At 43.6% G+C, this 17,072-nt stretch overlaps 1 protein-coding gene across 2 annotated transcripts in view; it reads right to left on the bottom strand.

The window, feature by feature from the left end:
• Positions 1–367: 367 nt before the first annotated feature.
• The window catches only part of LOC119659813 (tachykinin-like peptides receptor 86C), a 491,301-nt gene continuing 474,596 nt past the window's right edge, over positions 368–17,072 (bottom strand). The window contains exons 8-9 of one of the 2 annotated variants that reach the window (XM_038068094.1): positions 742–875; positions 368–687 (exon numbers count right to left, since the gene is read on the bottom strand). In XM_038068094.1, the coding sequence (XP_037924022.1) occupies positions 452–687; positions 742–875 (370 nt within the window). In that variant the 3' untranslated portion in view covers positions 368–451. The remainder of the gene's footprint in view (positions 688–741; positions 876–17,072) is intronic. The other variant, XM_038068095.1, reaches the window with a different exon arrangement.

The following is a 17,072-nucleotide window of genomic DNA, read 5'->3' as shown; positions in this document are numbered from 1 at the left end:
GAAACCATCAGACACTTTCGTTGTGACTGCCTAGCTTCAGCAAGAGGCAGCCTGCGAACAGTAAAAATAAACATAAAAAAAATCTCTAGGGACCTCGAAGAGATCTACGGAATCGCTATCTTTCGTGAAGGAAGATTTGGTGACCTGAACCTGATTCCGTTCTTTTTGTCCTTCTCGCAGAAATTATGCTCTTACGAGCTTTTAGCACCAAAACGATGAACCACGACGTTAATTGGAACGGGAAGTAATACCTACCATACCTGGCATCTCGGTCCCACCACCTTAACAAAAATAGACTTGGTTTCAAGGAGTAAGTGGGTGACTCCGTCACCACTAAACATTTATTACAAAAATAGCGTTGATAAAAACAATTAGAATTACGGTATATTACAGAAACTCCATATTTGTAAATACAACGCAATTAATGATACACCACATTTTAATAACTATGTCAGGAAACTATCAGCTCCGACGCCTTGTGGTGATTCTTACCCGACGAATAGATTTTCACTTCACTCAAATTATTGAATTTGGATCTTATTCCCGTTGATTGACTGGTGCTTTTTTCGTTGGAGTCCTGTTGAATGGAAATCCTGACGACCTCTTCGTTTACAGTGCAGTTGCCATTTTGAATTTGCGTTTCAATTGTACTTCGATTCCACCTCACTTTATTGTCATAGTGCAGACCTGCATGGGGGGTGGGAAAATTAGTAACGGATTAGACTTATATTAAAGGGAGACCTGAATCTTTATGCTGTCTTATAGCTACACTTTTATGACGGAGTATCGTACTTGGTGAATCGTTCCGAAGCGATGATGGCTTCATTGAATTGAAACACAGACAGCAAATCGCCCGCTGGAAGTAGATTCGAAACCTGCAAAAAAAGTTAGATTGAGGAAATTTAAAAGTGGAAAAGCAAAAGTAGTCAGTGAAAATTGGAGGTGAAGTTTTGCCTTTCTTTTCCTTTAGGTTCTGTGTAGATACAATGTTATTGGGATCGGTTTCTTTTGTGTACATGGGGACATTTTGCTATCTTATTCATTTCTCTACGAAGCGAAAAAGTATCTTAATCCGTAAAAACCATCCTATCAGTTCCTAATCAAAAATCAAGTCGGAAAGGGAAAGTTCGACTGGTTTTATGGCTTTTTTGTGAAAGGATACACGAGGATATGAACCATATGAACTACCATATGGTCCCATATGGTTTACATAGCTCGAAGGGTAGATATGTTGAATATTTGTAAGTTCACGCATAAGAGCCAAGTTTAACCTATTGTAGCTTTGCTAATTATGGTAGAATTTTAACTAAACTTTCCAGTATCATGTTTCATATCGTATATGCCCTACATATTATTGGGAAGTCCTTTGAGCTCTATGCGAAGTATAGTGGAGTTATCATGATTTTTTTTTAGATTTTTGTCGTTGGGTAATTTCTGAAAATAGTTGCTTAGTATAAGTGACCAATTTCCATCACTCACCAATATAATGGTGGAATTTTCTTTGCCTTGCCATACACTATGCTGTACTTCTCTTAATTTTTCAGTTGTGGTGCGTCCCCGGTTTCAACCACCATCAAAGCTTTCAACATCTCACGTTCGTCGATCCGCCTCCACGTCTCCGTGGTCAGCCAAGTCTTATAACTTTCTTCAGATGATTGCCACTTTCGAGGGCAACGTCAGACCCCCTTTTATGAAGCATATTCAGAAGAGAACTCCTAAATGTATTGCTGATCGCAATGTAGAAAACCTACTGACTTTCCAGCAAGTCGCTACCTTTTCTTCTCGTTATCGCTGACGTTCCTCATGCTAACTTGCCTGGGGCATGTGACCCCTTCACACAATGAACTATGCCAGCTTTCCTCAGAAACCTCGAACATACTGATGACATACGATTGCCCTCCCATCGAATCATGAATTGTTGCTGAATGGCACTGTATTTGGAAAAGGGAGCAAGCAGAGTTGTAGATAAACACGAACAAAATCAAAGTTCTTAGTCTGACTGGTCATCACATACTTCCTATTTGCATTAACGGGGAAACCATCGAGGGGGTTTATCAATTCACCATCGCTGTTATGTCAGTGGGGTATTCTGATCTAAGGCAATAATGACGAAATTAATTGGCTACGGGCCAGATGCTGTGGCCGCATTGAATAGAAAGGGTGACAACCCCTTTGTGGGTTATACTATGGAGTGGAACGCACTATTCCAGTATGGCTGACAAGTGGGTTGCCTTGGAATTACCAGACGCATCACAGTGAAGAAGGGATGCAAGCTTTTCGGATATTACGCAAAGGAGGACAACCAGTTGACTGACTTTATTATGGTTTCAAGTTCAGCCAAGCCAGGCAGCACCCTTAATGAACGCAGGTACGGTTAGAGGATTACCGGGAACTTCAACGAGCTGAAAAACAATTTTACAGACAAAAGAAAGAAGTCTGAGAATACCGATTAATCCGTGGAAGCAGTAAGAACAGGGAGAAGCCAAAATAAACGCAAAAATTTTACCGAAAAGTAAATATTAGGCAGCAGTATATATCATTCTGCGCCTCCAGTTATAATTAAGACAAGAGCTTAATCTCTAGTTGAACGGACATATTAAGGTGATGGGTAAATCTCTTTGGTGCATTACTTAACAGTAAATCAGTTGAGTTGAGTTCTGTCAGCTGAAAATGTCAATACTGATAAAATGTTAATACCGCCATCAACCATCGAAGAAAGCGTTCATTCAAACCACCACGGAAATCACAAGGGCGCTAGCTCCAAACATATATTAGTAGATCTAGCAAAATATGAAGGTGACAAACTTCATCAAGCGGACCGTTTATTAGCGCACAAAGTATGGGGCAAGGAGTCAGTGCCTGACTGCTGGTCCATAGGCATCATTTGTGCCTGGATGCAATCGCCAGGCTTTCAAATGCCCATCCAGGGTATCAAGCCACCGTTGTTTCAGTCAGTTTTTGGTCGTTTACCATCCACTTCGATGTCTAGACCAATCTTGGCAAGTGAGTTCTCGTTAGGGCGAAGTATGTGACCATGTCGATTGCAGGTATCCTTATTTCGGATGCGATCAAAGCTTGTCCAACGCACCATCTCCGTCTCCATTGCCGCAGGGCGCCGTTCATTGTCCTTTATAGTCGGCCTATACTCAGAACCATAAAGGGTCATAGAACGGATTACATTGCGGTAAATTTTAGACTTTGAAATGTTCGTTGATACGTCGATCACAAAGAACACCACATCATTGCGCGCTCCAAACTCTTTTCCTCCATGGCACCTGTTACCGTCTGCCTCTTCACCCATATGACCATTAAGGTGATATAGTCATCACCAGGCACGTTGCAGGTCTTTGCATCAAGAAGTTGCCAGAAGGCAAGTCGCAGCTTTTGGCACCAGACCATCGGGTTTCTTGCAGAGTGCAGATATCAATGCGCCTTTTCGGATGGGCTCTTGCGAGTTCCTCGTTCTTTCTAGTTAGGTTGCCAATATTTAGCATGCTGACATGTATTTGTTTTGCTTGCTGTCAAGAACCCTTGCCCATTTTTTGACAGAACCGGGGCCCGTCTTGCCACGTCGACTGAGGTGGATGCCCTAATATTTTTCTGGGGTTTGTTACTAGATCCGATCATGTTACTTCTAATGACATTGGATACATTTTCTGTCCTGTCACCTGTCACCAATAGAGATCAGGTACGATTTCTCTTGGTGACATACAGAATATTCTTTGCTATGCTATTTCGGAGGATAGTCCTATATATTTACAATATCATTGATCTGTGGTGGTTTATTCGAGGAACATTAAAAAGTTCGATCGTTCATTCTCACAGCCCGAAATTGTACCACTTTTTCACCGACAACACGACGGTCTATGATAGCAAAGCCGAGGTAAAACGTTTACGGCTATGGCACGGAACTCAACATGTAGGTGGACAAGCCTGATGTCCGCATAACGACGAATTATTGAATGTGACTGTGCATATCCTGACTGGTAAAATCAAGCTCAACAGGTAGCAGTTGATGCGATTTCGCTCCAAAAGTCTACGAAATAATAGAAGATCCTGTTTTTGATGGAATGACGATTTCGATGGCCTTTGAGCGGGAACGGAGGTTTGTAGCGTTTATTGACGCCTGGTCCAGAGTGGACACCTATTATCGTGTCAAAAATATACAACACGGTGTCAGTTGCTCTAACCATTTTAGAAAAAGCACTCAACCTTGTCGAACCTAAATTACGTCTAAGTACCATACACGTGACGATCGCTGGGAGTGTTCTCTTAACCAGAGACAGCAGAGAGAGAAAGATGAAGGCGAGCCATCCGCGCTTAAAAACGGGGCAAACGGTGTCAACTAGTTCTTCCGGTTGATGGTTGTGTAGGACCATTTATCCTACATGGAAAATAATTGTTACGACGATTTGGGTATCTTCTCATGGAACGTACGCTCTTTGTGCAAATCGAAAGCTGCTTAGCAACTAACCAATACCTTGCCCCAATACAAGTCTGAGGTCACAGCGTTACAATAGATGCGCAGGACTGGGATTAGTTTCTCTGAGAGTCACTACATCATATATTATTTCGCCTATGTTCGTAGTGGGAATTTACTACAATTTCCGAAGCCTGCTACAGGTATAATGTGAAAGTCCTATTTAGAGAATTTAACATTCAAGTAGGGATGGAGCCTGTATTCAAGCGATACATTCCCATATATCATTGCCATTCACCCCTTGGTTGCGTACAGAGCGTCATCCACACCTACGCGACATCATTCGCGATTATCTGAAATACTCTTCGCACCTCCTACGACTTCCCAAGATCCTCGCAGTCCACTTCTACTGTTCTGCGCCAAGTGTCCTTGGGACGACCCATTCGTCGGCCATTTTGGTAGAGTGGCATGGACCGCAATGAAATTGTCGCTTTCTTTAATGTGCCTCTGTGACCTATCCACTGCCACTTCCGTTTTCGATCGCAGGCCTGTGCGCCCATCAAGTTATCAGTTTAAGATACTGTAAGACCAGCACCCTCCGATGATACGGTGTGGACAGGTATTGACGAAAGCTTGGGGCTTTTGGGCAACAGAGGGGTTCACTTTCCATGTGTTATTCCCATATAGCAACAGAGAAAGAACGTAAGCACATGACAGTCTCAGCTTGATCCTAGTGTTGAGCTAACTGCATTTCCAGATTTTAAACAGGGCAGCAAAAACGAATCTAGCGCTGTTGTAGCGTCGGGAAACATCCAGTTCGATGCCACCGTCAGTTGAGACCACGGTTACTAGGTATACAAATTGATAGGCGCCTTCGATACTATCTCTATTGATGCAGAAGACCGATGGGCTATGACCCCTTCGACATATAACCTTAGTTTTGTTGGTGTTTATCTTTAGTAAAACTCTACTCGCCTTTTTTTGTAATCCAGAACCATTTGGTCATGAGCCGGTGAGAGAGCAAGTCAGCAGCGTAGTCGAGGTGTTTGAGGAAAGATATTATCACCCATTGAATCCCACCATGGCCACCGGCAGCATGGAAAATGTCACCGATAACAAGAAGAAACAATACCGGTTACAAGATATAGTCTTGACTAGGTTTCGTACCTTAAAATCCTCCAAAAAGCAATTCACAATCATCGCAAAGCCGTCTACAATTTATGAGATGAGACCGCCTTGAACCAAATTTATCATGTAATAATGAAACGCCACTACCTGTCAGCCTTGAGGAATGTCAAAACAAATAGGAGGACCACTTTCGATCGTTATCTTGCATCGCTATCCCATTAGCATGCTACTCCAAACTCGAATAGCAAAACCAACTCCAATCCTCGCCGAAAATCACAGAAAAGTTGTAGTGGTCGCGGCTTGGTGGCATTGATGACATATTCTTCGCCTTGTGTTTTGGTAACGCAACGTGCCAACATAGCGAAGGGATCACCGTGTTTTTGAGTGCATGCTCTAGCCGTTCCTTTGTTTCTGAACAGGGCATATGGTATTGTTGTTGTCGCTGAGCGGATATAAACTCCGGAGTTCAAGGCCAAATTTAGCCAGATCGGGACCGGCTAGTGGAGGAACAACTGATCAGCTGGACCTAGGAGTACCGAAAAGATTTTGCTGCCGCACGGAAGGCACCATTGTGGAGGTAAATTTCGGAGATTGAGGGTGACTTGAGTTGTTTTAGATGAAACCTAAAGCGTGGACTTTTGATGATCCAAATCATAAAATTTCCAGACTGCAACACTCAAAGAACCAGATAAATAATTACCCTTTGCGGATCTGGTGATCTTGGTAAAGCTTGTGCCCGTGTTTAGCAGCAGAGAGCCAATTTAAGATTAATTATTAATTAATAGGTTTAAGCATAGAAAGGAGTTCTATCTACTATTTAGTTTCAAGTATGGATTAATGCTAAAAGTGTCGGATGACTTTTTGGAATTTCGGGCCGATGAATTAAGAACGGAAAGCAGACGGTAGAGGATTACGTTTCTTGGGAAATGCGCGTGAAAATATCTTACGTGATATTTAATTTTTGTTGTGCGTTTCTTTCTTCTAGTAGTTTTCCTAAGGATCCTTTTCGTAATGTGGAGTGGTCTCAAATTGAGGACTTTAGAATTAGAATTGGAAGGGAAGTGACACCTGATGGCTGGCGGTGATAAGATTTTTGAAGGTGGATAAACATCAGAGCACCTTCTTCTTCCACTAGCCCTCTGTAGTCCCGCAAAACTCTTTCTAAGAAGGGACTTCTTGCAATAACATGGCCGGAGGATATCAGAGCAGGGTGGGAACCTCGTACCTTATAATACATCTGAGGCAGCTAAAACATTGATCGGGGATGTGATGCGTCCTGGAGTCTCCATTTCGATCGTGATACTCGGATCCGGAGTTTTACGACTCCACGCTCGCGGTCGACCCATTATTTTTTCAGGTGTAGCTTGTGTGTGGGATATTTCGATAACCGTAAAATCCCTTTTTGGTATATTTTTCAGGATCCGTTGCGGACCCAAGCATCGAAAAGGGCGGGTGAATTTTTGTAAGATGACTCGTAAGGGGTCGAAGTGTTCAAAAGAGAAAGAGACCAACAGCTTTGTGAACTCGTAAAATGCAGAGAGCAACTGCACCAGCTGAAGTTTCATCAATAGATCAGCAGAGTTCAAGCCATTAAGTGCATATGTTCCATGTTTAATCTGCCTAGAAAAAGAGGTTAACTTGATCCTCGACAGCATGGATCGACAGGAGCGGTGGATCAAGTATTTTTATGAACTGCTTAGTAACTGAAAAATCGGTTTTTGGAGGTCCCACAAATGGACGAATGCTGCCCCCATCAAGCATGGAGGAAGCAGTCTACGCAATTTATGAAAGTCAGAATCAAAGGTTTGTAAGAGTCAATGCAATTATATCTAACCTAGTTATATTTAAAGACGATCATGCCAAACGGCTTGTCAACATATGCTTAAAGTTTGGGATACCGAGCCGATGCCTGACGATTGGAAACTAGGGATTGTCAGCAAATATGGAAGTATCATCTTACTCAATACCATCTACAAGACACCCACCACTATTTTTCTAGGATGGATAGCCCGATACGCCCCCAATATTATCGACCCATACCAAATAGGCTTCACTCCAGGCAAACCACTAATAGATCAATTTTTATTTCTTATTTGCATCGATTTTATGGAGCCCTATAACAGCATACTACACGGCCATGGGAGAAATGGGTATTCCGACTAAATTAATAATATTGACTAGGTTAACCCTGACCAATGTGCGAGGTCGAGATAAAGGCAGCAGGATCATTTGCAAAGCCTCTTACCATCAGGACCGGGCTAAGACAAAGCAACGCCCTCTAATACATCCCTTTTTTTAATCAAATGCAAGAGGCACTAGGTTAAAGCGCAAGGCTGTCGTACGGAAGGTCGCGGTTCAAATCTCGCTGGTAGCAGTGGGATGTGTATCGTGATTTGACGTCGGATATCAGTTGACTCAGCTGTGAATGAGTACCTGAGTCAAATCAAGGTAATAATCTCGGTCGAGCGTAATGCTGACCACATTGCCTCCTACAGTCTACTGTAGTGTACCGTTATGATCTTGAATGAAGTGCTCTAACACACTTCAAGGTCCTGATCCAACATGGGTTGTTGCGCAACGATTATTATTAAGAGGCACTATCTTTTCAAGCCCATCCAACTACTGGCCTATTCTGATAGGAGAAAGCTCTATCGCCTGATATAAATGCGGGAGGATCAGCTCGAATTATGCAAGCTACTTTCATCCTGGTTGAGCAAGCAGCGATTGCCGCGAGATCTTGGAAGGCGCATCAATGACGGCGAGATGAAATCCGCGGTGGTAACGTCGGCGTGCAAAACCAAAGCAACAATATCAAGTGGCACTGATTAACTCAAGATGATAAAGGTAGGATAATATCATTTTAAAACTTTTCATATTTTTGCCTATCTACGGTTGCACGGTTGTTGACAACCAATAGAGCCTATTACAGCTTGCAAAAGCTGTTCCGCTCGAAACGTCTTACCTTAGGACCACAGCGCTTACTGCACAAGACAATCGTTTTGTCAATCCTCATGCATTCGTTGAAGACATGGGTTCTAAGCAAGATAAAATGCGAAGACGGGCCCTTAGCCCCGTTCGAGAGAAGAACCCTGCGAAGAATTTTGTTCTCCTATAGGAGAATGGACGACTTGTTGGCCATGGGTTGTGACAGCTGTCAACATCAATCTGACACTGGGTTCGTTTTAGATACAAAAGCAGAGCTAGGAGACCAAGTTGGGCCAGGTACATGAAAGCCATCTGGTATCACACAAATTCTCGATACTGTTTTTAAGGAGGAAGTTCTCATTCCAAAATAAGTCTTTATCCTAAGCTGGTAAACCAAGAATTCACTTTTATTATAGGCGTGTAAGGCAATCATGATGTTTGAATGCGTGTAACTTTACGACTTACCCCAATTGATCTTATTGTATATTTATAATACATGAAAGAACCTGTGAATTGACTAACATGCCTTCTATCTCTGCACGTAGAGCCCGACCATAGATACATTTACTCCAACTCCATTGAGGGATGTCATGCTGGAATTACTCATAGAATACTTATTGTCTGTACATGCATTCCTACTGCCAGAAATAATTAAGGACGAGTCTCTTAGTCTATTTCTCTGCCACAAATCTAAAACTTACGGAATATGATGTCGGTGCATAGTAGAATGCTTTCTGCATGTACGTTTGCATGAATGTTTGGTTCTAGTATTATAACATATATTTGGAAATGTGCTAAGATTGCAAAACATATCGAATTATAAATGACCCTCAAAGATGAAAATCATACCTGTACCTGTAATGTGGACTTTACTTTGTTGCGGGAAGCCTCTTGACCGATAGATGTGAAGGGAAAGGGATACGTACCACATATACTCGTATAATTTTACTTGCTAACTTACTTTTGCACATACAAAGGGAATGAGGAGGCATTACGTAGTTTTAATTGGATGGCATTGTATGTCCAGCATTCTGGTGCATTTCGAAAATGGTATCAGCTGCACCCTATAATTAATGGCAGGAAGGCATTGCTTTGAAATGCAAAATATAATTAACTTTCGGGACAACCTATTGGATATACCCATACAATTTTCGACGGGTAATTATATTTTCCCAAGCATGACTGGTAGTATGGTCCATTAAATTATAGAATAAAGTAATATTAAAAATACAAGCTTTGTTGGAAATTGTAATGACTAAAAGATTTGCAGAATATCAACTATGACTGCAGACGAATCCTTAAGCCTAATAAGGCTGTAATGCTGCACGGCTTGTGCGGAATGCTTGAGGCGTCGCGGGAGGATTGGCTTGGCAAATTGCATTTATTTGCGCGTTTTGTTGGAAATTTGTTTTGTGTTCAAATATTTTTAGTAGTATAAAAACAACTTTTAGAAAATTTGCTTATAATATTCATTTATCAAAATCAAAATCGAAAAAGTGAGATCTGACAATGCCAATATTGCTCCCGTGTGCGGCTATTAAAATTGTGCTCGAGATGGGTAAGTTTGACTGACCCGATTCCGTTTATTTAGGATTTTATTTTGGCCATACGTTGTATGGCCGCGCTCCTAGTGAGGGAAAGGATTGCTCGTGGTTTAGGTAGGGGACTGAAAGTTCTTTTCAGTTGCATTATTCATTTTCGGCAAAATGTTTTTTTGAAGTTCCAACAAAGAAAATTAATTGTTTTCAACAGTGGTGCCTTAATCAGTTGAATATGGTTTCGGTTTTCGTCCGGCATTGATCAGATATCAACTGGAGAGGGAAAACGGGGCATTTCGAATTACGAAGGCTTCAATATGGCAAGGTAGGTTGGGAGCCCCCAAGAAGGCTGTGGCTCCAAATCATCAGAGGCCAGCTGAGTGTCTCCGATGATGATATTGATCGGTAATCGTTCGTGGATGAAGTTTCTTTCGGCAGAAAATTCTGTTGTTTAGTCTTCAAGGTCAAGTGCAATGAAAAATCATGCGAAGTTAAATTTAGAAAAATAGAGAGGGCGCGCGGCAACCTTAGAGATGTATGACTATTACGGTGTCTAGTCTATCCGAGAATCATTCAGCCCTATTGGTCGAGAGTACCTTTAAAACTCGATAAGTAAGTCTAGAGGAAGTCAAGAGGTAACAGGGAAAAAATTCTTAAATCAAAAAATTAATTAATTAACAGATAAAACTGAAAATAAAAATCATAATAAACGTAAATGGAAATAACAGAACTTTGAAACTTTCACTTTTCTTAGAGATATCAAACAATGTCCATGCACAGTTCCTTTTGAACCTCCATTCAGATTTATCACCACTTGATTATAATTACAACAAGTCAGTGGCCTGGTTTGATTATGCTTCAGGTCAAGGTTGCATAATTATGATGAGACGAAACAATAGCAGCAGAGATCGTCCTCCCTGCACTGAAGAAAGTGCCAACAGGACCCCAAGCCAAGGTGGAAAAGCATACGCTAAGGGCTGCGTGGGCAATGGGGAGTTTAGTTTTTAGTAAGCTAACTCCGAATACCTTGGGAACCATCAGTTTCAAATAACACCTTTACCCTGACGCCATTCAATACAATGGATCTTAAGACGAAGTTGAACAAAAATCATAAGGGGAACAGAGTTTGCAAGGGCTCGGACGATAAGTAACCTCCGCAAACAAGTATGCAGCAATAGCCAGCTAACGAGCCACGAACTGCGTGTGGCGCTGGCAGATGGCAATTCCGCTAATGGCTAACTAGCCTAGGCCAAGCTGTAGGCAAGTGTTGAGGCTAGGCTATTGGAATAGAGAAAGTACCCTTGCGAGAAAGAATCTGCACACTTTATGGTGTCCGAAGCTAAGTTCCAGCTACTTAGTCGTGGTCAAATTGGATCAGGCGCAAGCGAAAAACGTATATATTTCCTCAGCTTACATGGCTAACGACCAGATCAGCCCCGCCAAAAGAACTTCAACACCATAGCAGCAGGTGCGACCCCAATGTAAGACATACGCTTTAGATAGCTCGGAAATCAACGAAAGAGGTGGGTCAATCTTTGATTTCATTTTTAATACAAATCTATCGGTGTGTAACAGGGCGGTACACTAACCTTCCATTTTTCCAGCTCGGAGAATTGTAACTGTTGGGAGGAAATCCTTGATGTATATAGTAGAGTATACTAACCAATAATGGGATTTTTAGGGTAGAGAACTAGATAGTGTTTGACCAGAGACAATTCTCATATCATAGTTGGACACTTTTCAGTCTAGATCTCGCCGCAAGGGTTTCCAAACCATTTAGAGATTCTAGGAGAATCGACTGGAGGAAGCTCATTAAAGTTATCAAAAGCAAACTCTCCGGTGCGATTTGCACGTCAAACGGACTGGAGTCAAAGTTGCGGGCTCTGGAAAAGACATTCGAAACTGCCTTTAACGTCTCGTGCTCTAGTAAATACAGCAAGAAGACGCTGGCACCGTGGTTTGATGAGTGTCTGTCCAGCCTCAGAAATCTAACCAAGGACATCAACATCCGCTAAAGACACAGATATTGGCAGCCGTACGAGAACTGCTCGAAGAAGTGCAAGTCAACCATCAAAACTGCCAAGAGGCGGTCCTGATTGGATTATTGTCACAACATTGAAAGCCCCAGCGAATTCGCGAGGATCAGTAAGATTCTGCTTCAAGAACATCCTTTTTTAAGTGCGAGACTATCAAATCGGTAATTACCGAGGATAAAATCGGCTGGGCTATAAACAGCTTTTCTGCATATCAATCTCTGGTCCTAAATGGCATAATCCCAGTCATGCCACAGAAGCAGCAAAGAAGGGTTGCATCGTGGCCTGTGGAGATTTTCCGGAGCTCTATTTCTTTGGGGCATGTATCACAGTCTTGGAGACCCGCGCGAGTGGTTTTCGTAGCGAAATCCGTTCTCACACTGAATGGTCTTTCGAACAATCAACCTCTTCTTTTTTCGTATTGAAGACCTTGGAGCGTCTTGAACATCCACTTAAGGACGATTATGAAGAGAACGCCTTTCTGTAAGTCTCACCACGCCTACCTTAAAGTCAAATCCTCAAAGACCGCTACCCACCACGTAATTGGCACGATTGAGCGATCACTGCAGTACAAGCAGTATACAGCTGCCATTCTGGATATAAAGAGAGCATTCGACAACGTTAGTACCAACGCTATCAAGGAAGCCTTCATCCCGCGGTTGAATCAGCCAGGATTCGTTCTTTCCTCTAATGTAAAATATCTGAGTGAAATTCTGGGTCCGAAGCTAAATTAGAGGTTGAACATAAAACTGCTGGTGAAGAAGGCCTGTATAGTCTTCCATGCCTGCAAGAGGACCTTTGCAAAGAAATGGGATTTTTGGAAGAGGGTGGTTCTCTGGACGTCACATCTTCATCATCTTGTACTTTATGCTGGATAGGATTCAATGAGCCACGTGTACAGGTGCTAGCGGAGTTCTGCAGTCTTGCCTGACAGGTGCTCTCAATGTACTCCCACATTTTGTTCCCTCTAGACGCCCACATTAAATATACTGTCGGACTACGTGTGTCCGGATGCTGGACAGTGAAGCCCTACGGTCATAGCAACATCCTAGACAAAGTACCTTGAGAAATTTGGGCATCTACCACAGACTACATTACACGCGAGTCGAACTTCACGAGAAACTTTGCTCTAAACTTTCGAACCAGACCAAAGTCCTTAATGTTGGTCGCCAAAGTTACCGCCCCATAAATCAATGTGAGCGAGGAGTTGTGAACTGCTTTCTAAATAAGTTCAACATTTCTTGCACATCCATTTAATTTTCAAAACAACAAAACAAATGAACTTAAGAAAAACTGTGGATCCAAATGTCTTTCTGACTGCACACAGTTTAGGGTTTTCACGAATTCTTCTTCTCAATGTTTTATCCCCGAATGCCATGACGAAACTCCTCACAAGAACTCTGGCCGGATCAAAAACTTTCCAGTCTAATTTCTCGTAATTTTTCCTCCCCGGGAAGTATTAAGGAACTAACGTATTTCGGACAACCTATCCGGTATCTTGCAACTACTACGATAATGTGCAGATGGACTCGAAAATTATTCATATGATCTAAACTACCGGGAACAACACTGCAAGGAGTACCATCCTTCTTACAATCCCAAAATCGACTTTGCCGGTTGCTGATTGATAGCAAATTACCAAAACTAAAACATGACTGCATTTTGCTGCTCAATATATATGTACTGAAGAGCAGCAACAACAAAAGTTCAGTTTTATAAACACACGGAAAAAAAATCGCCATTGTCTGTATGGAGCCGCTAGGCAGAAGTGTAATGGACGGAATGTATAAATGATGCTAATTAAAAATAGCAGCTTTACTAACAGCAATCTTGTAGATTCCATCAAACTTTTTAATTTCAATTAATTCTAGATTCGCGAAATCGGTTAACTTTGCATTGTATAGATGATTTCAATGTCTACTATTTGATTGATTGATTATCAATCAATTCTCACAGCAAAATATACCCAGTCTCGACATAAGGACATATTCATTTTTAAACGACAAAAGACGAAATTCTCAATATTAACGCAATTTTCCTGGCACTCAGACCCCCCCGCTTTCCTGTGCCAGGACCTGAGTTCCAGTGACCTAGTTGTGGTCAAACTGGAGCAGGCGGGGGCAGAGAACGTGTATATTTCCTCGGCTTACATGGCTCATGATCGATGAGCTCCGGCAAAAGAACTACAGCATCTGACGAACAACATAACAACAAAGAAAGCCAACCTGCTGATAGTCTGTGACGCGAATGCAAGGCATACGCTTTGGGGCAGCTCCGAAATCAACGAAAGAGGTGAGTCATTCTTTGATTTTATTATTACTTCAAATCTATCGGTGTGTAACAGGGGCAGTACACCAACCTTTCATTTCCCCTGCTCGGAGAACTGTGACGATTGGGAGGAGGTCTTTGATATCACCCGAATAACCGACAACGGTATTCTGAGGGTCCACAGTTGGATACCCTTCAGTCTAGATTTCACCGCAGAGGTCTCCAAGCCCTTTAGAGACCCCAGGAGGATCGACTGGAGAAAGTTTGGTCAGGTAATTAAGAACAAACTCTCCGGCGCGCAAATTGGTAGGATTGGCACGACAGACGAACTGGAGTCAAAGGTCGGGGCTCTGGAGAAGTCATTCGATACCGCCTATAAAGTCTCGTGCCCTGCTAAGTACAGCAAAAAGACCCTGCCACCGTGGTGGAATGAAGATCTATCTAGTCTTAGGTAGTTGACCAGAGAAATCTTCAACATCTGCTACAGGCACAAATACTGGCAGCCATACAAGGACTGCCTGAAGAAGTACAAGTCGGCCATCAGGACCGCCAAGAGGCGGTCTTGACTGGACTATTGTCGGAATATCGAAAGCACTAGTGAATCCGCGAGGCTCAGTAAGATTCTGTCCAAGGAACATAAGAGCCCATCCTTCCTTAAAAAGCCAGTCATGCTACAGAAGCAGCAGATTACTTTAGGATACGTACCGCAGTCCTGGAGGCGCGCACGAGTGGTTTTCATACCGAAAGCGGGCAGGCGCCGTCATGAGTCCCCGAAGGACTTCCGACCAATCAGCCTGACCTCTTTCGTACCGAAGACCCTAGAACGCGTCCTGGACATTTACTTAAGGACGATTATGGAGAGAACGCCTTTCTCTAAGTCCCAGCATGCCTACCTCAAAGGAAAATCCACAGAAACCGCTCTCCCCGAGGTAATTGGCACGGTTGAGCGGTCGCTGCAGTACAAGCTGTATACCCGTGCTACCTTCTTGGATATAGAGGAAGCTTTCAACAACGTCAGTACCAACGCCATCAAGGAAGCCTTGACCGGTATCGGATTGGAGGGGTATCTCACGCATTGGATTATATCCATGCTGAGTACCAGAATAATCCAGTCCGACCTGGGAGGCAACCACTTGACCAGAGCTGTGAACAGAGGCACGCCCCAGGGTGGTGCCATCTCACCGGTGCTCTGGTTAATAGTAATGGACAAAATTTTACGTACATTGGACAGCAGCGGGGTGAAGGTGGTGGCGTATGCCGACGACTTGGTGATATTAGTATCAGGGATGTTTCTGTCCATTATGAGCGACATCATGGAAGGAGCGTTGCGAAAGGTGTGCCTGTGGGCCGCAAGATGCGGACTCAGCATAAACCCAACCAAAACACAACTGATGCTATTCACCACCAAGACAAGGATAGCTGAATTCCATCTATTACGGCTGAATGAACAAAGATTGGTTCTTTCCTCTAATGTGAAGTATCTGGGTGTAATCCTGGATCCTAAGCTAAATTGGAGGTTGAACATAGAACTGAGGGTTAAGAAGGCCTGTATAGCCTTCTATGCCTATAAAAGAATCTTTGCAAAGAAATGGGGTCTCCGACCGAGGATGGTTCTCTGGATGTACACCGCTGTAGTGCGTCCGATCCTGACGTACGGATCTATTGTATGGTGGCAGGCTTTGAAGAAGAAATACAATAGAACGAAGCTTAATGGGATTCAGTCCTGCCCGGCAGATGCTTTCAATGTGCTCCTGCATCTCGTCCCCCTAGACCTCCACATAAAATATGTTGCAGCGTGCAGTGCCGTTAGACTACGTGAGTCCGGATGCTGGGCAGCGAAGTCCTACGGCCACAGCAACATCCTAGATGAAATACCTCAAGAAATCTGGGCATCCCCCACGGACTATGTCACACGCAAGCTGAACTTCACGAGAAACTTTGCTGTGGACCTTCCAACCAGGGCAAAGTGAAAGACCGGCGGCGTGTTGCAAGACTATGACACAGTATTCTTAACGGACGGATCAAAGATGACCTATGAAGTCGGTGGGGGGGTTTTCTCGAATACACACAGTGTATCCAAGTCGTATGGTCTCCCAGGTTTCAGCAGTGTATTCCAGGCGGAAGTGCTGGCGATATTGGAAGTCTGTCAATGGCTGGAGCGTGATTCGAGCCCCAAGCATAACATACCCATTCTGACCGACAGCAAAGCAGCCATCAAGGTCTTGTACTCAACGACGACATCTTCCCGGCTGGTGGGATAGTGCAGAGACGCGCTCAACCATCTGGGCGGCACGCTCAAGGTCGCTCTCCTCTGGGTTCCCGGGCATAGGAATATAGAGGGGAATGAGCGGGCTGATGGATTGGCCAGAAAGGCTCTGCTCTTGGCAGTCCCTCGGCGAATACAGTCGGTGTTCCGCTGGCGGCTGTCGGGGGCGGAGTCTATTCGCACTACCTAGCAGCCGTGGGCCTGAGATGGCGAAGGCTTACAAGCTGTGCCAAGTCAAGGAGAATTTGGCCCGCTTATAACATAGCCCGATCACGAGAGCTCCTGTGCCAGACGCGTGCAAATGCATTCAAGATTCCGGCGGTCTGCCGCTAGGCTCGGCATACCCTACAACTCGCATTGCCGAAGCTGCGGAGAAAGAAGGGAAACCCTCATGCGCTTTCTCTGCGATTGCCCAGCTCTGGCTAGAGTCAGACTGCGGACACTGGGTAAACCATTCTTTGGGGACCTCAAAGAGATTTCTAGCTGCAGGATGG

Source organism: Hermetia illucens, chromosome 6 (genome assembly GCF_905115235.1).
Source record: "Hermetia illucens chromosome 6, iHerIll2.2.curated.20191125, whole genome shotgun sequence".
Taxonomy (NCBI): domain Eukaryota; kingdom Metazoa; phylum Arthropoda; class Insecta; order Diptera; family Stratiomyidae; genus Hermetia; species Hermetia illucens.
The sequence above is the reverse complement of the archived record's forward strand: the minus strand, read 5'-3'. Positions and strand labels throughout refer to the sequence as shown.